The sequence below is a fragment of the Ostrinia furnacalis genome, unplaced genomic scaffold (genome assembly GCF_004193835.3).
Source record: "Ostrinia furnacalis isolate ACB-3 unplaced genomic scaffold, ASM419383v2 OfSCF0058, whole genome shotgun sequence".
NCBI lineage: Eukaryota > Metazoa > Arthropoda > Insecta > Lepidoptera > Crambidae > Ostrinia > Ostrinia furnacalis.
In genome coordinates, this window is record NW_021130297.1 from 185,103 (window position 1) to 209,371 (window position 24,269).

At 37.2% G+C, this 24,269-nt stretch overlaps 1 protein-coding gene across 1 annotated transcript in view; it reads right to left on the reverse strand.

Annotated features, from left to right (window-relative positions):
- Positions 1-24,269, reverse strand: part of Liprin-alpha (PTPRF interacting protein alpha) — a 214,656-nt gene that overhangs the window by 10,958 nt on the left and 179,429 nt on the right. The window contains exons 2-6 of the mRNA XM_028312161.1: positions 4,885-4,986; positions 2,347-2,511; positions 1,796-1,870; positions 1,604-1,708; positions 122-193 (exon numbers count right to left, since the gene is read on the reverse strand). Coding sequence (XP_028167962.1) covers positions 122-193; positions 1,604-1,708; positions 1,796-1,870; positions 2,347-2,511; positions 4,885-4,986 — 519 coding nt within the window. The remainder of the gene's footprint in view (positions 1-121; positions 194-1,603; positions 1,709-1,795; positions 1,871-2,346; positions 2,512-4,884; positions 4,987-24,269) is intronic.

Below are 24,269 nucleotides of genomic sequence, written 5' to 3' on the forward strand. Positions count from 1 at the left end.
TTGATCGTAACAATAAAGAAACTTTCAACACAAAACTTCTGAAGTTATGATCCATCAGCAAACACAACATTGTTAGTTATATCATTATAATGCATGGCTTGACTGGTTTGTTCTCTCTAACCTGCTTGGCGATCGTGTTATGGAGCTCAGTGATACGCTTGTTGTTGTCCGATTCGCCGTTTACATTATTTTCCTGCGTCCACCATCACAAAATAAAACGTTACAAACGAAAAACACTAAAACAGGGCAACATACGCATAGGTGGCGCCACTGTCGTGTTACAAAACGACAGAGGCTCCCTCTACAATCTATTTATTCGTTCGCGAGTGGTTGTGTTAAGCTTAAGTTTTACTCAATTTTGTGCTTAATATTTTACAGTTTGTTGAATACAACTGTTTGCAAGAGATTTTTAATTGCTATAAAAATTGAGTAAAACCACAATTAAGGGCAGTAACATCATACTAAGACTTGTACATTGCCATTCTCTAAGCTTCTATGAAATCATAAACAATAATAATATGTTTTATGTCTAATTGTTCGTGTTAAGTGTGATGTGTATCACTGTTTTAATTCAATATTGAATCTTATAACAAACAGATTAATATGTTAAACAACAACTATAATCAAAAAGATAGATGCAAAGTTAATTTACACACTTTTATACAAGAGAAAATAAGTACGGAAAATATATTTGTACAATGTACATAGTAGACAGACTTGAACTTCAGAAAATACCAATTTGTACACATAAAACGATAAAGCTTGTAAAAATATGTAAGTAGGTAAGGTATGTCATTTTGTGTTTTTAAGTTCGATATATATTTAAGCACTCTATAATACTAATCAGTACCAAAAGAAGTTCTTGAGTTGTACCCACAACTGGATTGCGATTCTTATAATTAGATCAAGTGCGATATGTGGCTACTGATTAATATTATCTTCTTTAGTTAGTTCTAAAACTATGTATATCAACTTTTCTAAATTTGGTGTCTTGTGTTCAGATAGATAATATAATCTTTAAATTTTCGCAGATATTAATTGATATAGAAATTCTGTCAAATCAGATATAGTGGCCTGTGATGCTTGACTGACATACCAAACCAACTAGCTCGCTAATTTATTTTTTAGAATCGATTTCTGGCTCTATTATCGCTCTTGCTGGCATCTCGCTTTGCGTGAGAGAGACAGAAAAATTCGAAACTTCGAAAAACGTTGGGAGTAGTCCTGCAGAATGGAACAGTAAATACTCCTTTAGCCTAGCCGCAGACCACCGAATTTTTGTTGGCCAGTATGAACAAATATGGAAGTGCGCATGTCAACGTGAAATTGTGAACTCTGTCAGTTTATAATATAACGCGTTAGATTGTAAACTAACAGTGGGTTAGGTTAGGTTAGATTGTAATTTAACTACGTCAGATTATAATCTGATGGAATTCACAATTTTACGGTGACACGCACATTGGTAATGGTATCGGCCGATTCTTCTTACAAATTAGAATTGGGCCCAACTACCGGCCGACTAAAAGTCTGCAGTCTGCGGGAGGCTTACACCTACTTCTAACCATATTCTACTCTATTTGCAGGCATATAAAGTGAGTATTACCTTAGGTTGCTGAGGCTCGCCGTTCTGGTCGGGCGAGCCGGTGGGCACCGTGCCGTTCTCCTTCGGCTTGTCGTCCTGGCCGGTGGACGACTTGTACTGTTGTAACTGGCGATTAAATAGACGAATATTAATGTCTTACAACCATGAAGAAGTATCGAATATTTGCATTATTGACAAAGCAGTATTACTTACTTCTTCTTTGGTTAACGATAACTCTTCTTCTAAGGCCGTATTCCTTTCTAACGCCACTCGTAACCTTTCCCTGACCTGAAAATAATAAAATTTGACTGTTAAGATCATTGTGATTAAATTATTTGAAACTTGATGCGAGGATGACATTCTACATACATATTATTTATTCCTCATTGACTTGTTTGTGTATGTTGTTAAGTCCAGCGCCTTGTGGTGCTCGAAGAGACTCTTGAGCGCCTTTAGAACCTCGACTTCGGAGGACACCCCGGACTGCGCGGCCGCCTGCCGCTTCACCACCGTCATGCGCAGCGAGAGTCGTGCCGCGACACCAGGAATTATGCTGCGCTGTTGAGGATACTTCTCCAGGCTTACCTTCTCGTCCAGCGCCTTGTGGTGCTCGAAGAGGCTCTTAAGCGCCTTCAGCACCTCGACCTCGGAGGACACCCCGGACTGCGCGGCCGCCTGCCGCTTCACCACTGTCATGCGAGCGAGCATCGTGCCGCTACACCACGCATGATGCTGTATCGTTCAGGACAGGTCTCCAGGCTTACCTTCTCGTCCAGCGCCTTGTGGTGCTCGAAGAGACTCTTGAGCGCCTTTAGAACCTCGACCTCCGAGGACACCCCGGACTGAGCGGCCGCCTGCCGCTTCACCACTGTCATGCGCAGCGAGCGCTCGTGCCGCGACACCAGGCATTCTAGGTGCTCGAGTAGCAACTAAAAAAAGAGTAGATAACATGAGAAAAGTAATTGATAATCGCTCATTACACAGGGAAAAGGGTGAGCCAAGTGATCGTTCTCTCATCGAACAGCGGGAAAAGAGTGAACCATGTAATCATGTAACGGTTCACTCAAACAAATGGAGGCCGCGCGCCCCTTCTAGTATAAATGGCGGCACGATCGTAGCCACAGGCGGGCTTAGGGTTAAAATAATGGAAAATATGAAATATCCAACTAATCACGTATGCATAGCAAGATTTCAACTATACCCTCGTCTTTGGTTTAGTGGTTGTCCTACCATAAATCAAACCTGCTATTTCATGCAGGTGTGACTGGTGTATGTGATGCTCTCTCGCTCAAATCTATCTACAAAAAGTTACGGTTTCTTTTAATCATTTATCTAAATCAATACAATCCCGAGGTCGTAAATTAACTATTCAAAATACATCATAATCAAAACAATCACTTGAATCCAACCACAGCCTTTCACATTAAAAGTACCTAAAATAAATCCGACATCCGAGCCTGACCATCATATTAACATTTCTAATGAAGTAAGTACATCGCAGTCCTCCTAGGAAGACGGTCCAGCCGCCATTGTGACTGAATTATTTAGCGCACCTTTCGTGGAATAAGGCAAATGAAAGGACCGGGAGCGCCCGCTCCTACTGTTTTATTGTGTCGTGGTCAGGGTTGACAGAAACAATCAAATGTTAGGGTGAAGGGATGATAACACACTGCTCTTGGCTTTACTCGAGTATCGGAAGAATCTTGTTATTTGCTTTATTCTTCTAGCACTTCATCTTCTGTTTCGAGTTTAGCGCTAATGCAAGGAATCTGGAAAGTGGACTCGTTTTTTCGAACCTGGACTCATTTTCTTCCTCATGTTCCTCTTTCTCATGTTCTTTGCATATTTTTTGACCGCCTTAAAAAGAGGTTTTATGATTCAAGGTTTTATTTTCCATAAACTTGGTTAATTTCCGATTTGTAATATAATGCTATGTCTCTACTCGAATTTATGAATTTGTCTCAATTGAAATATTCAGAAAATCATCTTTTACCCCTAAAATATAGAGTGTAGAGACACAAAGCAGATAGTAAGATATGACAAGACCATTTTTCTGTTAACTTGGCAGCCCTGGCAGTCCTGGGCGGCTCAAGAGCACTGCGTAATGTGAGTGGATAGTTCCCGGGGGTCGCGGCGTCCTGGATGCGGTGGATTTACGCGATTACGGCGAAAAACAGTTTTAAACCCGCAAGAATACCTGGAGTGACCACCGCGGGACAGACCATTGTAAAATGCTTAGGCTTAAAAACACGCGATTTATTGAAAGAATTAGCCTAGGGCCACTTTCACGGTTTTCTAATACAGATAATGATTATAATTTGTTATCTAACTGTTTACGCGATTACGGCGTAAAACAGTTTTAAACCCGCAAGAATACCTGGAGCGACCACCGCGGGACAGACCATTGTAAAATGCATACTACGCAGACAAAAAATTTGAAAGAATTAGGACCACTTTCACCAGTTCTTGTTACAGATGGTTATCTTAAAAACGCTAACTGGTAATAACAATCTGAGAGTCAGAGAACTGTGAACCCAAAATTCCGAATATTGTAGTTCATCTGAAGTATAAGGCCTGCCACATACACGGGACAGCTTGAAACATCAGTATCCGACAGCTTCAAGCTGCAACTACGTACGACACGTTACCGCTAGAGCAGTCACAATAAGCTTTCGTAGTTTGCTATGCAGTCACAACTTGAAGTTGTCGATACTAGTTGCTTCAAGTTATTCGTGTAGCGGGGGCCTCAGGTTTTAATTGGCTATATCAGTGAATTCATACTTAAACTACAGACAGAAGCCTATACACAATTATATTTTTTTCAATCATTTATCAGTGGTTCCGTTTTCACTTAGATTTCTCTAATGTCCACTTAATCGATCACTTTAAACCTCGCTGAGCTGTGTAATAGATACGGGGCGCTTGATGGATCGTCCTCCAGTAGTCGCAGATAAAGGAATGCGGTACTATAATCAGATAAATCGATAGAAATGCTTCGATTATTTTACTTTTCTTTCTTTGGTTATCCTAAAACTGTTTGGGCTCTTGCAAAATTCATCTTTTAGTTTACAGATCGGGAATATGTAACCAGACAGCTGAATTACATACTCGTAATAACTAAGCAGTAGTAAATTGAGATTTTTTCTTTCTACATTTTAGATTATTCATGATAATATAAGGCTTCATAATAATGATAGTTTCCTAAACCGAAGGCGATAAATCCAGTCTGTTTTACTCTATTTTTATTATTTGTAAATTGATAGAAAATGAAAAATATAATAACTATTTTTACAAGTACATACCCTGGTGTTGTTCCTCTCTGCCTTGAGCTCTGAGATCTCCTCCTCTCGCTCTAACAGCTGTTCCCTGGCCTGGTTGAGTTCCTTCGTTAGCGTCGCGAATTCCTGTGGACAAAACAACCAAACGTTAGTAGAGGTTCGATTTCCTATAAAAAATACACGGTTTCGATGAAAATTTTCAATTTATAGAACCAAGGCACGTTTACTGAATTGAGATTTTTAGCTAGAAATCTCATTTTCTATTAAGACCTACTTTTATAAGCTTAAGTTCATAAAGAAGATCCTAAAAATCTTAATTAAAAAACCGGGCCACTATATTTTCAGGTCACTCGTTTATGAGTTCTAAACTCATAAACGAGTGACCTGAAAATAGCCTCCAATATTTTATTCTTCGAAAACCTAAAAAACTTCAGTGAGAACATTTTAAAGCGCATAATATTCTGGAATTGAGGGCACTTGTTCCAATGAGGTCCACAAGCCTGCGAGCTGCCCTCGAGGGAATACGAACGAGGTCGGCGTTACAGGGCCACCTCCTCTTGGAGGTTTAATTGGCTGGCAATCAGGGCCTCTATTACGAAATCAAGAGACGTTTTTATTTACTAGATTTTTTTATTAGCTCCACCTATACGTTGTCTGTATGTTTTTTACCTCGCGGAGTTCGTTTGATCTGATTGTTAGGTATTTATATTGATAGTTGAAAAACGAGACTATTCCCACCTCTAGTTCCCACCGCTGCAACTCCTGTGTAGCCAGGATCTACAACTCAACCGCTAGTAAAAACCAACCAGTGAAGGTCAAGTTTGTCCCGGGGGAAAGTTAAACTGTCATTGGACCCGCATAGAAATTAATCAGAAGAACATAGGAGTTCGAAGTTAAGGTTCAACTTCAGTAAAAGTAACACAACGACAGCACGTCAAGCTATGCACTGCGGTATGTTATTCAGTTGTAATAGGGGGTATTCTGGAACAAAAATGTATTGTCGATGCTGCTGTTAAAAGTTGGTTTATCCTTAAATTCTGTAAATTACAAGCTAAACGTAAAAAGTCAAATCAAATTCAAGTCTATACGCTTTGCTCATTTTTAGGTATTTATTTTTCAATGTGAAAAACTACTTGTGTTTCAATAAAACCTTTGAAGCATTATTTATTTTATTTAGCTTGTAGCTAGCGTTTTCTCGCTTTGTTAAAGATTGCATACTTTCTTCAACTCGGGAGTGCAACAAAACAAAAATGAATCTGAAACAATTAAAACAAGTCTTAGTTCTTAAGCTTGTAGAATAAGTTATGAACTCTGAGACTTGAAATTAATTGTACATTTTCTTGTAGTTCTTATATCAATCAATTTATCTAGCATGTGAATCAATGAAGCGATCACCCACCGTTAACAACGATTACATACGAAAGTGAATTGGTTCAATTACTTAAGTAATACATCTCTTTTATAAAGGTCAAAATGGACTGCCTTGTTTTAAATAAGAATGAACTAAATTCTTATTTTCTTTCTTAAACTAACAACTATCAAATGCGACCTAAGTTCATCCACCTAAACGAACAAAACGTTAATTCATTCTATAATTAAAACATACAAGATTATATTTAATCTTGTTTGTTCATAATAGAAAATTAAAATTGAAATAATATTCACATTGTTTTATAAGTAGCTTTAACAAAAGTCAAAAGGACAATACAGCCGCGTCAAAGGCTTTCAGCAAATGGAAAGCAAACAACACACGCAGTTAATTGTTTGCTTTTCTACCTGTTTGTGCTAAATTATAGCCCGGGAAGATCAGCCAACAGTAAAACAAATAAAACATGGGCAAGAGATTATGAAGAAGTCTGTTTAATGAGTTACAAGCGTTGGTCGTTTAAACGTAATTATCCAATCAACCACTAGCTCTTAAGGTTGAGGCTATGTAGGTATTTAGTGTGACTTTTAGATGAGTTTGTAACATAAGCTGCCTTTTTATCTTTTTCGACCCTTTCATACTCTTGCCTAGGCATTAGGTTATAACTGAGTGGTACTCTTATCTCTTTAGGCTGTGACACTATTGGTGAAACAAAACGCTACAACATCCCCGCAATTTACTTCTTAACACTCGAATTAACAAGCGCACAATAGCGAATTAAACGTTTATTGTCAGGTACACTCTAATTTACGGCATTCGAACAAAGCGGCTAAACCGGACGGCTTCGCCAACTTCACCAGCACAATGATCAGAATTACAATTATTGGTAGCACGAATATCACCATCGTACGGACGACGGCACATCTAGCTTAACACCGTTGAAATAAGTGCTATATTCCAACAAAAAAGTGTAGACCAATGTGCTGGCGACTGCACAACAAATTAAAGATAAACAGTTGAAATTTAATTAAATACACAATACAGATGGAAACGAGGCCTTCCAGATTAATATACAAACATATCAATGTATGCACGAAAAGCTTATCTTCTTCAGTGAAAGAGCGATGTTCTTAAGATTCCAAAGCTGCTTTAGGATTTAATTTATTGCGGTCTTGCACTGTAACACAGCAGCACAGTAACACTTGGATAGTTGACAAAACTTGAGAATGGTCCTTAATCCAGCATTCAGGAAGACTTGCTGATTTGAAAGCTCTTATAACTTCGTAATCTGAATCAATTGAATCTTGTTCCAGAGTTGCAGACTTGTAACCGCAATACAGAAGGATTCCGCAGTCGTCCATTTACGGTTTGTTATCTAATTAGATTCGAATCCGCCGCTTGTATTGATCATTTTATATTTAGCAATAGTTTCAGCATCGCAACTGATTTTCTGAATTTTTATTGAAAAGTGAATTGTTTTGTGTTTACCAACATGTTTGTCTATTCAAACTTGACATCGTTGTCAATTTGATATATTTTTTTAAAGTTAACGGCCTTGGAAATCTTTATGATAGTCAGACATTGACAATACGTTAATTTCACAAAAATATTGATTTGCATTTTGCCATTGAATTAAAATAGTTATGGAGGCATGAATGAATTAAGATGGTAAATATTTACATGAATTGATTTATTAAAATATGTTTCAACATTACTCATAGTCTCTTTTCGAGCAAGTGCGTAAGTTCACCCAATAAAATGATTGAGTAGATCTTTTTAGAAACTAAAACAAAGTATACTTACCCCTGTATCTGGGCTAAGCACTCAGTTATCCGTATCATTTGTAACGCCGATTGATTAACACTAGAAAGGCCGCCGTCCCATTTTTGTCCCACTCGCGAGTTTGATCGTCTCTAACTTTTTTATTTTTCAACGAAAGTCCATGAAACTTTTTGACTTTTTCTGATTTATTGAATTTTATCATTTTTTAATGTTTTTGATAATATAACATTAACAGAAATTTTTTTAAAATCGGTTTTACCTAGAAGCGCCACTGGGTCAATTTTGTCCCACCCTGGTATTTGCCACAATAATTCGATGTAGAGTCCTTTTTTCGAGGAGATACGAAAGTGGAGAGGTGGGGAGAGTTTAGGTGACTCGTGACAATGCAGAAATGTAAATATATTGTACTAGCTTTTGCCTGTGACTTCACCCGTGAGAAATTAAGTTTATCATAGAAAGACCTAATTTCTTAACACTTATCGTTGCTTTTTGACCAAATACCTGAATATTATTCTAAATTATAGCCTATATTATGTTATTCTGAAGTATTAACAATAAAACTGAAAAGTTTTATTAAGATCGGCTTAGTATTTTTTGCGTAAAAGAGTGAAAAAACATCCATCGATCTAACCATGAATCCATACTCACTTAGTTCAAGTTCCAGGCATATATCCACCCATTTATCCTTCCTATCCATTCATCAGTCCATCCATCCTTCAATTCATCAATATTTATTAATATTTACATTTATAATAATAGTAGGAAGAAGCCTTCTAGAAATAAGCCAGTTCATACATTGTATGATTTGACACATTTTTAAAATGTGTGACTTATAAAATTTTGAAGATTAAACGTACATACTTTTCATTGTAATTGGTTAAAAACTTCATTGTTTGTGTACAGATAATAGAAAAATAACTATACCTATAGAAATTCCCAAACACATAGTACACCTGAGAGACAAAAAACCATACAAAAAAACTTTGTGCAAAATGTGCACTATTATTTGTAAGATATTTATTTTTTCTTTAAAAATAATAATGACTAGTTAAAGTAGTAATTTTGTTATTATAATACAGTATAACACCACGTAATATGTCACTATTTTTAAATGAAACCAAAAATATCTGACTTTCAATAATTCAAAATTCAAATTGAATACATTTATATTTTTAAAGAAATAAGTAGGTATTATTTTACCAACATAGATAAACCTTTTTTTAAGGATACTACAAATAGTTTTAACCATAATATTCATGCCTGAAACAAAAAAATGTTACAAAATACATGATGGGACAAAATTGACCCAGCGGCGCTTTTAGGGGGGTCGTAATCTTCGGCACTTCTAGTGTTAATAGGGGGCGCTCGGCGAGTATTATCATAAGAGATTACTGCGCCTGCTTCTGTCCTGATAAAGTGGTGGTTTTACTCTAGTTTTACTCTTAGAAATTCTTCATATTGAAAACTGATCTATATAGTTTCAAACCAATCTTCAGTACCTTCTGCCTGCAGCGAGATTAAGATTTTTTTTATGTGACAACAGGCAAACGAGCAAACGGATCACCTGATGGTAAGTGATTACCGTCGCCCATAGACACCCGCAGTCCCAGGGGCGTTACAGGTGCGTTGCCGGCCTTTAAGGTGAAGATACGCTCTCTTCTTGAATACTAATACTAATACCACTAATACGATCTATCCTTCTTCTCTTCTATCAGTCTTCACTGCAGGAGGACGAGCCTCTGATTTCATCATCATAATTTCAGCCATAGGACGTCCACTGCTGAACATATGCCTCCCCCAATGATTTCCACAATGGTCTCTAATTTACCAGAGGCTAAAGTTACAATTTGGCATATACTCACATTGTCAGTCAGTCATACACTCAGTCTTAGGGAAAGACGTGAACCCCAACAGAATACATTATTTGGAAATTCAATTATTTTACAGTGAGAAACATTATTTACTTGACGGTCACTAGATATTTGCTAGTTCTAGTTAGACCAAAAGTATTGATAGCTAGTTAACGGTTTCCATCGTTAAATACAATGTTCATTGGCCTGAATTGCTCATCTTTACGTTCCTGTCGAGCAATTCTACCGCAGCGGGGAGCGAGTGTAGTGTTACTATAAATCTGCAGAAAGACGGACAGAAACACCCAATTACTTACTAGTGTCTGGAAATCACATAAATCTAACTAGTTATCTCACCAATTACTTAACACCCAACTAATACATGGAGACAAGATGATGGTAAAGTTGCTCTAATAAATCCAACTCATGTGAATGATGATGAATGTAGAGAATATAACATTGTGTTCCCAAGCGGAATTCAAACCCGCAACTATATTATAACTGCGGCTGTATTTTGACTCGAAAACACCGATAATTGCTTTGGAAAGATGGATCTTTTTAACACGCTTTTTTACACTGAGGATACGATCATTTTCGGAGCCGTTGTTTTTTAAATTAATATCGCTAAAACAGCTAATTTCCCTGGAACAAACTTGGTATTCACTTACTCGATTTTACTGACGGATAAGGTTACACAGGAGTAGTAAGTAGTAGTAACGATAGAGGCGAGATATTAGAAATAGTCACGTATTGACGTGTTCCTTTATTACAACCTGAAATAATAATTGTCCTGTAGATTCCAGCGCGCCGCGGACGGCTGGCGACTAGGGTTGCCAAGCGTCCGGCTTTAGCCGGACATGTTTGGCTTTTTAGGGTCATGTCCGGCCTGTCCGGCTTTTTATTTGGTTGCCGCGCCAGGCGAAAGTCGAGCCACAGAATCATAACGAAGCGCACGCATCAGGATGTTGGTTAGCAACCGATGATGATAGTACTCACTCATGAGCTGACACTAATTGCACCCCCCCCCCCCGTCACATGTTTAGCTTGCTTTTAGGGTAAAATGTCCGGCCAAATGAAACACAAAGTCCGGCTTTTGTGATTTTGGACCTGGCAACCCTACTGGCGACCGCTGTCACGTCCACGGCCGCCCGCGGGCCTGTATTGACAGACCACCTCGTCTGTCCACGACGCCTTAGCAGCCTTGTACATTCATTTGTTTGACTATCATCCCACTTGATGTATTGTTGTAGTGGTCTGCGACAGTTTTTAATATTATTCGCTGTTGCAGATCTAATAAATAAAATTGTACACGGTGCATCGAGCTAAAGAATTGTTTGGTTTAGCTTTTATAACAGCTTTTGTTTGACACGTATTGATACCTACACACATCAGTGAGTGTTGAGGACTGATAGTATCGATCTTCAATTACGGATGTAGGTAGGTAGGTACTTACGATATTATTGCAGTCATATTAAAATTTTCGATACTAACAAAAGTAATAAAATGTAATATCGGACACGATATAATGTTTTTCTTTTTCAGCGATCCCACCGATAAACGACAGATTTTCAAAGTACTATTGATAGTTGGACAACACTACAGAGACCCAACTATTGTATGAGCTACATGAGCTGCCCCGGTCCGAGGAATTTCATTAGCTTTGCCGCGTACGATTAAATATTTACAGGACGATCTGAGCATTTCATTATCGGCTATTGATCCAGAGATCATTTCAGGGGAAAAATCCGAGCTAGGAACCTAATATTGTGAGATTAACTTATATTCATAATAAGACTACGACGCAATAATAAACAGAAGAATTTGCTAAATCAAATGATTATTTTGCTAGTTGCATGAAAAGCAACAACATACCATTTCTTCTCTCCTATTCATAAGTTATTTAACTAAAAGAACTCTCACAATTTTAGTTAAGAACACTACTCTTAATCCGATTTAGCGGGCGACCACAGCGCCTTAGCCCATTTCCCGGGCACTCGAAAATAAACAGCGAGCCCTTCAAAGCACGGTTCAATTTCCTCAGAGACGGGATAAAACCGAGGGCTTCAATTACAGCCCAGTGGTTACTCGCTGAATCAATTTCCGGGCAAAAAATCCAGACGACAGTTTTGCCTGACCACTCCGAGGAATGTAATAGGTACTTTTTTTTGGGGAATGTTTCGGTGCTATTAAATTAAATCAATCGGTTTCGAATCACGCTGGCAGAGAGGCTGTCGTGGCTCACTAGTGAGTACTGATAGCGACGTAACAGGATTTGTAGGTTCATAGGAAGTGGCATAGGACCTCGTAGCGCGATGTGCTTTATGTTGTTTATTTTTTACAACAAATACTTCCACTTTACTTAGCTCTGTGTAGTTCGCAAAAGTATCGACTTAAATGATTTTTCCAGGTAAAATTGCTCAATAATAATAAAACTATTAGTAGAGTTAAGATAAAAACATATAGATCTAACCGTTATATGGGTTTAAAATGTTCGTGTAATATAGAGAAAATTGCTGCTTGAAGATAGTACACATTCCGTGCGCTGCACTGCACTGCACGCCATCCGAGGTCATTTGTGGACTAGCTTACAAGATATCCAACATTTCTCAAACTGATTTTCGCCAGAATGGGACAACTAGATTTTTATTCGAGAATATGACGAATCTGTCGATTTTTTGTCCTAGATCATTTTAAAAGTTACCCTTTTCTTTTGAATACCTGTCGCCGATCAAGTAGGTACACAAATTAGATAGATGGATATAACACTTTAATGTACAGGTACACCACAAAAAACAAGAAAAGATAGATATACGCAAAAGAGAGGGCACAATTTATGCTTATTCTCATTAAATGTACATACTATAATACCATATGTACGCTACTGACCTGCAGCAGCGCAGTGTGCACGCGGCACGAGCACACGGCGCCGTTGGTGCGCGCGCAGGGCGTGCCGAGCCATGCGCACGCGCCGCCGCGCAGCATCGCTCGCGAGCATGCTCGACGCGTCGCGCGCGCTCGCTGCCGTTCGCACTGCTCTCAATTACCGCTTATGCTTAACACTGCACTTAATAATTGCATTGGAAGGTGGTTCCGCTCGAGATAATTTTCAACTGGTTGCGTGTTCTCTACTGCCGCACTTCGCACTCAATTATCACTCACTGCACTAAACAATTGCATTGGGAGCTTCTGCTCACGAGCATATTCGCTCGGCAACTTTGGGACGGGCGGACTCTTGGCAGTTGCTTTGGGACGGGTTCGCGCGCTACTCGAATTGCCGACGCTCTGCTCGCACGCTTGGGACGGAAGCACGGAAGACACTGTGTCGTACTCAGACTCTCCTTGATCATTTCACTACACAAAATTCAGTTTAACCTCCCAATTTCAGAAATTCAGTTTTAGTCTTCAGCACGGCACACTTAGGTACAGCACAACACAAATTAAGTTCGTTTAGTTTTAAGTTGGATTGGATGTTTGTTTACTTTGTAGCCTCATCTCTGGGACCTCTTCTTAAAATGAGCTTAATAAATTCTTCCGAAGAAGTCTAATGTTGGATAAACATGATTAAACGCGCTTCTTTTAAATGGACTTTCCATCTGTAATTCCAAAGCACTCAAACCAAACTACAGTCAGCAATCCTAATACGAGTATGAGTCAACTTTCAAATAAGCCGGTAAACTTAAAATGCGATTCTGAACTCGGAAAGGCTTGTAACAATAAAAAAGGCGAGCTCTGAAAGAAATTCACTTGCAGTTTACTCGGCGTTGCAGGCCGTAGTTATAATGCGGTCTCCGATTTAAGACTCGGAGCGGGGAAACTTACAATTGGAGAAATTGGCGAAGTGCTAGTTGCACGAAATAATAATAAAACCTTAGCTAGTATGCACGACAAAAGAATTGCAATTGCAAGTAGTTGTTCCTTGCCGTTCGCGTCCGAATTCGATGGAGTTAGTTTACAATAAAAGGTTTTTCTACATTAGGTGGTTGAAAGCGAAGTGGCAGGTTACAAGGATTATTTCTAGTGACAGCAGCTCAAGTAATATTCGTCAAGTTTAACGTCCGTATTTTAATCTTACAGTGGCTTCTCAGTAGCAAAGTTCTTGACGAGTTTGATTTGCAAACATTTCGAGTGTCTCTCAGAGATCAAGACCAATGGTTGATAACAAGCCTCTACACAAGAGACGCGATCGTTTTTAGGGTTCCGTAGCCAAATGGCAAAAAACGGAACCCTTATAGATTCGTCATGTCTGTCTGTCCGTCCGTATGTCACAGCCATTTTTTTCCGAAACTATAAGAGCCATACTGTTGAAACTTGGTAGGTAGATGTATTCTGTGAACCGCATTAAGATTTTGAAGCAAAAATAAAAAAATAAAAATAAATATTGGGGGCTACCCATACCTAGAACTGAAATTCAAATTTTTTTTTATATCTTTAGATGACGATCAAATGTAATGCCGGTACACTACTACGGGTCTAAATGTAATTCGCGCCTAGCGCTGCAGTCGCTGAAAAGCGCAGTGAGTGCCGCCACTTCAAGTGGATCAAAGGCTTTACTGCAAACAGACAATTTCAGGAAAATTATTTGTGAAACATCTTCTTCATTCTTTTGTGCGGGCTGCATTCCGATTGTATAGAAAACTTAAAACACAAAATTGTTGCGGAAATCTGATGAAAATATGAAACAAAAATATTCTTCACTAATAAGATATCAGGCCAAAAGAGCTTTGATTAATTTTGGTGAAATAATATAGAAATAGGTATACAATTATACATATATTATACCGTCGGTATAGTCGGCCGTTTGGTGTAGTGGTTCAGAACGGACTACTATGCCGAGAGGTCCCGGGTTCGATTCCCGGTCGGGCAGAAATTGAAATGATGAATTTTAATTTCTGTGACGGGTCTGGGTGTGACTATGTATAATATTTGTGTTTTTAAAAAAAAAGTATATAAGTAGTATATCCGTTAAGCTAGCACCCAGAACACAAGCATTAAGTTGCTTACTTTGGGGCTAGCTGGTGCTGTGTGAAATTGTCCAAAGATTTATTTATTATTTATTTATTTATTATTATACCTACATATATTGACAGAAGCTAGGGAAACCATATCGATATAGTCAGAACTACACGTGGTTTCACTATCTATCTGGGGAAATACGACTGAGTGATTTCGATAACGCACGATTTATTATTTCCATAGAAATAGCGTTCGCGGAAAATCCTTGACAATAAGAGGGAAAAGATATTTAATCATCAAATGATATCGACAGGGGCATGCGATGAATACTGACAAATAAAACAGTGCCTACCACATCGCACGGTTGGTAGCGGCTTGCATCCAGCGCCTTCCTGCTACCATTATCAGGTTTATCTGCTTCATCATAATTATCATTTCAGCCATAGGACGTCCACTGCTGAACATAGGCCTCCCCCAATGCTTTCCATGTTGATCGATTGGTAGCGGCCTGCGTCCAGCGCTTCCCTGCTACCTTTATGATGTCGTCGGCCCACCTTGTGGGTGGACGTCTCACGCTGCGTTTTCCGGTACGCGGCCTATCTGCCTACTAAGAGAGTAATTCACGAAAAAGAGCGATTTGCATAACTTTAATACAAGAAACAAAAATAAACTTGCCGTTCCAAATTTCAGACTGCATAAGATTGGGAATTCATTTATGGGGAAATGTATTAAATTATTTAATAAATTACCACAAACTGTTGTAGAACTACCCATTCATAAATTCAAAGCACATATTAAAAGTACCTTAATGAAAAAGGGCTACTATAAAGTCGATGATTATTTAAAAGATAAAAATGTTTGGGATGCGTAACTGCCTAGCTCGCATAAATATTTATAACTATGAATTTTGAAAACCTGTAAACCTTTGAAAAAGAGGCTGACAATAGTGTCTGAGTTTCTTGCGCTGCTTCTTCTCAGCACTGGCCCATTTATTGTCCTGAAGTAGTGGTAGGGTTAATACTGGGACGAGTAAAAGTGCTTTTTTAAAGCCTACTTACAGAAATAAATGAGTTTTACTGAGTTTTTTACTATAAAAAAAAATTGTATCTTAAGCTTGGGATAAAATTAAACCTTCAGCTATTCGTATTTGGTAATTTTTATGAACAATATAAATAATAGTACAATAGTTTCTCTTTAAATTATATCGTGTCGCTACTTTAACTTGCAAGTAGAGTCTCCCAGCTGCATGCAATTTGCAAGTTCAGAGTTCGCGTCAAACTGTCGCGGGATTAAAGGCTTTGTCGCGACGTTTTTAAGGAACCCGTAATTTGTGACGTCTCTCTAATGAACAGGGTTCCATGGTGGAGTTCTCTAATGAGGAATAATGTAGAACAATGTTTCCATTTGAAAAACGAGAATTTAAACCCTGCTTCTATCTACTACAAGCTCCTAGATGGTTATAGAGTTTATTTTCATCGTATAACATCATTTCAGAAATAACCATAAAAAAGGTAGAAAGAGCAAAGAATCGACTTGACATCAAAGCCAGCCAATTTTATGTACTTCACCTAATTTCATTTGCATATTAATAAGATTCTTTCTGGTGATATCTGTGTGACGAGTATGCCTTGAGTATCTATAGCGTAAATGGAAAATTAGTGCAAGCGTAATATATTGTAATTGTACCATCAACCGCACACAACCAGCTTAAAACAAACGAAGTAGGTAGTCTGTATTTTAATAACGTAAACGTCGAAAATCATTTGTTAAACTTAAAAAATGAAACGCATTTCTTACAGCATGATTTTCGTGTATTCATCGACGCGGCATAAATACTCGTTATGGCCAATGAAGACGAAATTGATACCTAAATAAAATGAAGGCTAAGTTTAAACAAACATTAAAGGATGAAATTATTCAAAAGAAAATGGGCGGAGCTCGAAGCAATTTGATCACTAGCATGATCAAACCATAAAGTAAACGAATATGTACACTTATCACCCCAACCTTTGAAATGTGATCGCGAGTAAAGGACTATCGAGCTAATTGGCTCCTTTGAAGCGGTCGCGGCATCGATGTTACTCTACTCGATTAAAATCTCGGATGAATCGCCTGCAAATGCTCGATGAGAAATGCTTTGTATCTTTTTCAACCGGTTTCAATAATACAACTATTGTTTGTTGCGGCGGACGGAAAATGGCAACGTTGCCGATTGATTTTTCATTTTTTGTTTTGTTTTCGTTTTTATTAATTGCTATAGAGTTCATTCTCGGGTCGAGACAATCGAGCGGAATGAGTTTTCCAATTCAGAATCATCGAATTTTAGCATATTTTTAATAGCTTGGAGTGATCTCTGCTAATCTCAATTGCGAATATTGAATCGGTATTGTTTTCGTTTCAAATATATTTGTAGCTTTCGTCGCTCGCTTGTTAGTAGAATTTTTGTAAAAACAAAAATAAAAAGAAGATTATTAGTAGTCACTTTATGTTATGAAATTGGCATCAATCAACTATTTAAACGATTTTTTCTTGTATTTATAGATCACTAATAGTTATGCGAGAGCGGGTCAAGTATTTTTTAACTATGCAGTACAGTTCGTTTCCGAACAGCATACCGCATAGTTAGCGCGCGAACCAGCGCTTTTGGTCCACCACTCTACAAGTACTATGAATATTTAAGCTCGGAAAATTATCTGCCGGTTTTTAAGCAGACTTTGCCGAGAATTTAATATATTCCGTAATATAAAGCGTTACCGCTTCATTACGTAATGACTTCACGGACGTTTTATAATATTGAAAACATCAATCAAAAGTTAATTATAGAGTTTGTTAGAAAGGTTGAAATCATTTTTTCTAGATTACATAAAAATATATTAATATTTTAGTTATCAAAAGGTAGTAGTAAATTGCAGTAAAACTGATCCTCAACAACTTTTTAAAAGAAACTAAATGCATTCAGCTTTAGCACATTTTTAATATGAATATTCTGAACGAGTGGCGCCAGCACACGGAAGCCCGGTTTAATTACGTACTACGAAGAAGATTAATACAGGGTGGAAACGTTAAGTGATCTCACTCGATTATTTCTAAACTATACAAGATATCGAAAAACTGATTACTGATTCTGAAAGTGCTTCACAAGCTCTTTCAAACGGTACCAATAATAGGTTACATAATAAACTGGATATATCCGAAAATTTAATGTTTTCAGCCTCCATACTAAATGTATGCCAGTCAAACAAAATTAGAAGTATTATTTTTTTTTATTAAACAATAAACACTTAAAATGAACTCGTAAATTGCATTCTTATTTAAAATTATGCATGGAAAACATTGGTTTTAGGCTTTACTTGCTATAATATTATCAAGACATGAGTGCCATGACTGTGGCTGTACTAAATGTATGGAAGCTGGAAACATTTAATTTTAGGATGGACACAGTTAATGTTGTAACCTATTATTGGTATCGTTGGAAAGAGCTCGTGAAGCACTTTCAGGATCAGTTTTTGAATATCTTGTATAGTTTTTAATATTATGAGGTTTTACTAAATGTATGGAAGCTGAAAACAATAATTTTTCTGATAGATCCAGTTAATTCTGTAACTTATTATTGGTACCGTTGGATAGAGCTCGTGAAGCACTTTCAGGATCAGTAACCAGTTTTTCGATATCTTGTATAGTTTAGAAATAATCGAATGAGATCACTTATCGTTTCCACCCTGTATATCTTGGTCTTTTTATCAAACTAAAGCAGCCAGAAGCATAGAAGTCGGTAGGCGTGAGGAGGAATATTTTTGAAAGAAAATTCATTTAGGAAATTACATTCTATAATGTCAACATTGATCACAGTTAATACTAGAACAAGTGGGACTTGCAGCACAGTCAGTGTACTGTTTGTGACACCCAAAGTAGCCAAAAGTTTGTAACACGACTTTTTATTTTACATTGGAATAAGGTTGTGTTGTCAAGTTTTTGCCCCTTTTGGGTGTCACGAATTATTTGACACTGACTGTATAGTACCCACAAGTCCAACTCGTACTGTACCATAGTGTTGATGGTGGTTTTTTTTGACGTTTTTGCTTTAAGTTCTTCGAAGAAAACAGCTAGTGTCTATAAGCGGCTATAGCTTTAAACAGCTAATCTCAATGGTCGTACGTAACAGCGCCCCCTGGACGCGTGCTAATTGAACCAGAAGCCGGAGTTAATCAAGCGATTCGGGAAAACACGGCCAGTTTAAACAAGATAACTAACGCGAAAAAACCTACGATTAAAATAAAACACTTGTTAAATGCTAAATCATTGCATGTTTGTCGATATCATTAACAAAAATTTAACGATACTAAACTGAAATAAAGAGAAAGAAGGACAGTTCTTCTACCATTTGAGTTAAAGCCTACAACGTGTCAAACTTAATAAGCACTAAAAGTTTCTTAGCTCTAAAAGTGATGCACATGCACAAGAAAAAGCTTAGTAACACAATCTACCTTCTACCTCAAGTTACAACGATAACTCCAACCATCTCCGTTGTGGAGTAAGTTAAAATGACTGATATAGAAACGTATACTGTTGTCAGACGTCAGCGCCCGCCCCCACACGTCTTCAAGTACAAACACATAGTCAGAAAGTTTATATCGAAAACCCAAATCATAAGGCAGATATGTTCCATCCTAGACTGCATCTCATTTAACATAAGGTGCAATGGCGGTCAAATACCTGCCTCGTTCTGCATAAAAAAAGTATACCTATGATTTTGTGATTTGTGAAAGACGCGTGATAAAAATGTTCTGTTCCTGACCGACATAGACTTCTTCTTTTGTTAATGACGATAAACTTATGATTGGGCGAAATTTTTTATTACTATAAATAACATTAAGGCAGAATAAATTTTATTACCCGTAAACCCACCGTGAGGCAACTCTACTATACTAAACTAACAGCTACAAACTGACAGACGATCCGGGGCGCCATTATGCGCGGCTCAGTTACGACAAATAGCATAACTGCAACAGTGGCAGGCTTCCTGAAAACCGTGCTAGAGTTGAAAATAGTCATATTCCAGGCCTAGTTTCAGCAAATCAAATAAGACAAGTTTGGTACGATTAAGTAGGCTACAGACGAAGGAATGAACGGCTTATAATTAAAACAGTTTTTGGACAGCGATATTTAGTACAAGACTTAGGGCTTTTATCATATTTCAATATGTAAATTGATGTGATTAATGAAATAGAGTAATACATGCAACAAATGAAAAGTGAATGAATAGGTACGCTTTGAATCCGGAAAGAAGTTGTTAGATTATAAGCTTAAAACATAACATGAAATGACATTAGCTTCTTTATCAATTCTCCATTTCGTTAAGATTGTGCATAATTAATACGTCACGAGAAGACACGATGAATCCGTGAGGCGCGTGTCAAGAATACTTTGGCCATGATTTATACAGGCCGGCGAGTTACAGAACTCATTTTTTGCACTTATTCCTCCTAACTTTTGTTTTAGATTAGCTGTTTGTGACTTCGAACGAGGATGATGGCGATAAATCTGCGTTAATATAAAATATACGTTCATTACAGCTGTTTGTTTTTATTGCATAACTAGCTGTCCGCCCGCGGCTTCGCCCGCGTGAAATTTTGTCTGTCACAGAAAAACAATATCGCGCGCGTATTTGCTCACCGTTTAGACCTACCATGGACTACGACAAACATTTTAAAACCAAAATCAGCTCAATCGGCTCAGCCGTTCTCGACTTTTAATCAGACTAACGAACAACAATTCATTTTTATTTATATAGATAACAAAATAGTATTTCTCTAGTATGCAATGATTTTAAGAGAAAAAATACGCGTCCTCAGAACTGAGTATTCATATTTCACAAGGACAAATTAATAAGAGAATACTCAAAAAGCAACAGTAATGTGTTTGAGCAATATTTTAGAGTCTCAGCATCTACTCCGGCTAGACATTGCGCACGTCCGCAATAGATGTGTCTCAGGTTTCCTTTAAAAGCATCTCAGACCCAACATTTTAAAATAAACACTTGATGGATATTACTTTGCCACCTTTTAACGTAGTAAATACAATATACTAAGAGTATTTATGTCACCGGAAAATAACAAAACTCGTAAGTTGATCAATTTTCTAGGTAGTTGATCAACTCTCGGAAAATAATAAACGGCAGTTGAAATGTACTATTTAACGCATTGAATTTTAGCTAATTGGTCAACTTACGGTACCTAGCCGTAATTTAATAATTAACTATATTGCTACAAGTAAAATCATCCACAAATGGACCAATCGTTGCCCAGTGTACTATTTGACGGTACACTATTATCCGTCACTTAATACACTTTTCTCTGATTGGTCGACAGCATTAATTATAAGCATTTAGCAAGTGTTTATTCATAGAGTTACAAACACTTAGATATGTTGTTTTAATATTTATATTTTAGAGATAGGGATATTCAAGTTCGTCTATGCTATATTAGTTAAGTAAATGAAAAATGTTTAAAAAAATAATTGGAGATCAGTTTAATCAGTCAGTACAATCAGTGGGTTAAGTACAGAAAATAATAAGTTTATTTATTTTCTGTACTTAGCCCACTGTAGTACTTTTGTAACTCTGCATCAAAGTGTTCTCGATCGACAAAACTAGTATTGCTCACTGATTGTTCGTTTATTTCTACCACTACAGACTCCATTTCACTCATCATAAATAAAATCACGCGTTATAATAAGAATTATTACCAAACAAAACAACAATTGCTAATTTTACTACTGTAAATAAAGATAATAGATAGATTTATTTACGTTTAAACCGGTAATGGCGGCGGCCGGGTGGCGGGGAGCGGTATAAAAGCACGTGAGTCTTTTAACCAATCAACGTGCACCTTGCCTTTGTCGGATGATTTAACGGCAAGACGCCGTAAATTAATCAACTTACTAAAATACATGCGTTAAATAGTACATTTCAAATGCCGTTTATTATTTTCCGAGAGTTGATCAACTACCTAGAAAATTGATCAACTTACGAGTCTTGTTATTTTCCGGTGACATTTATAAATAAAATGGTAGGTAATTTTTTTATTATGAAGCGGCACGTGATTTGACAAAATCTAATCGAAGTTCCAATTTATTGACTCGCCCTGTATTTTGTTAATGCATTTTTCACATTACTCGGAAGTATCGGTAGATTAGACTGGGGTGATTTGTGGAAAACCCGGGATTCCGTGCGGGAACAGATTGGGATCTACCTTCGGTTAAACTTTGCTTTGTTTTAGGGATCCTCGGAAAGACTTGGAAAACACATGTCAATCAATTCGCATAGGGTAGCTATTCTTTAAGATACATTTGCACTATGGGCGACATTATGTATGAGACGCGTCGGCGCGGCCGTAGCCTATGCAAAGGAAATTCATACACGCGAAGTTTTTAAACTAAATCGTAAGGATTGGGTACAAAAATTGGGAAGAAGAATAAATAAATAGGAATTGCAAATTCATACATCTAAAATTGGTATAAATGTATCTACAAGTTATTATTCAAGTCAAAATATTATGTTCTTTCAATTGTAGAGTCCATTCAAGCAAGTATAATTATCATTTCATTGTAACGTAATTAATCCCTAATTATTCCCCCCGAGGAAGTGAGAGGGGCTTAAGAACCAAACTCATTATAGGCGACTAAAATCATAATAAATGTCGAGGGCGCTCAGAGGGACTTATCAGATTTTTCTTAATGATTATTTCTTACAATTTTGGGTACAAGATACTTACGTAAAATACAAAGAAATGTGAGCCTTCTAAGAAATTCGGCTAATTACTTACTGCTGTAGTGACTGTAGTTATAACATGTGGTTTATGTTTCTTATTAGGGCGCTTTGCTTTTAGCTTAAATCGAAAGTTTAACAGTCCATGTTAAGAAAAGACATTCAAAATTGTACTTATATTCAAGCATTATTGAAAATAGATCTTTTGATGTTTTGAGCTTTGTTTCATATACAGGGTGTTTGGTAAATTAGTATATGAGCCGACACTAGCCCATGTTAACATGGGCATATAAATGGTATGGTGAAGTCAGAAATTTGATATCATCATTTTACTTTTTTAAATTTTCATACAAATTTTTTTTTCGGCTCATATACCCATTTACCTAACACCCTGTATAGAGCCTTAGATTTACACAATATTGTAGTGAGAAAAATACAGTCGCAGTGCGCAACCCGCAAATTGAAAGCGTCTCAACTCAATAGGAAGTGGAATGTAATAAATACGTCCCTGTTGAACAATTAACATCGGATATTGAATTCACTGTATTTACATAAAACAAAAGGGCATGTAATGATTGCTATAAAATGAGTTTGTGTTGGTTGATACATAAAACATGTCATTATTTATTTTATGCACAAAAATAGCACGTTAAATAGAACATTCCGATGTAGCTTTTTTATTTTCAGTAACAATATGACCATTCAGAATCATAGTCTGATTATGTTTTTGGTAACTTTTCCCAAACATCCTGTATAGTGCCCTAATTTCCCTCTTTTCTAACTAAACCCAACATTCGAACATTTCGCCAAAGAAATGTTCCAACTAATATCCGACGGCGGCACGTCTCTGCGGCGATATTAAAATTTTATGTCGAGAAAAACGTACTTAATACAAGTTGCGAAACGAACAAAACAAATTATTTACATAATTTTGCAAAATTACAGCACTTATGAGCCGTAGGAATTCCTCCTTCTTTGTGGGTCGTTACTTGAAACAACTGGGGTCACAACTTCGGTGTTGGACATATATAAAAATCAAAACAGGATATAATATCAAAAATCTACATTCCAATGATTTAACCACTTTCCAGGTTCAACAGAAATGCGTGCTTTTTTAGTAAGCGTACGTTTCGAACTTCTGTGGTATACTCGTAACATCTTCGGTGGTTTTGTGGATTCGATAATATGTTTCTTTTTTATTTTTATTTAAGGACTATTTGTAGTTATTGTTTACTCGTAAGTAAGGTACAGCGTATAATAAATATTTCTTATCTACTAGGTAGGTACATGTTGAATTTTTCTTGCAACAATTGCTGCTTTTAAGCCCTCCGATCACCTAGTAAAACTTTCCGTCCTTGTCGGAACTGTGCGATTCTTTATATGTTGTGTTCTGACTCTGTTTCTACTTTGGAATATCAACGCGATGGTTATCGGCCGGCTAACCACCGAATTATGTTGGTAGCATGCGGCGGAGCCTTATCGATATGTTTCCCTCCCCCTGAATTAGCAACCATACGTACGATAATTGAGTTACCTTTCATGATATTACATTCGAAATATTTCAGTAAGACGGATTTTTCAAGCATTCGAATTCGTGAATTCGTGCAATCGATTTCTATTAGGTACGTTCGATTTAGGTTCTCAAAAGGACCACACTTTAAAGTCATTGGTAAATGCACATAACAAGCCGTGT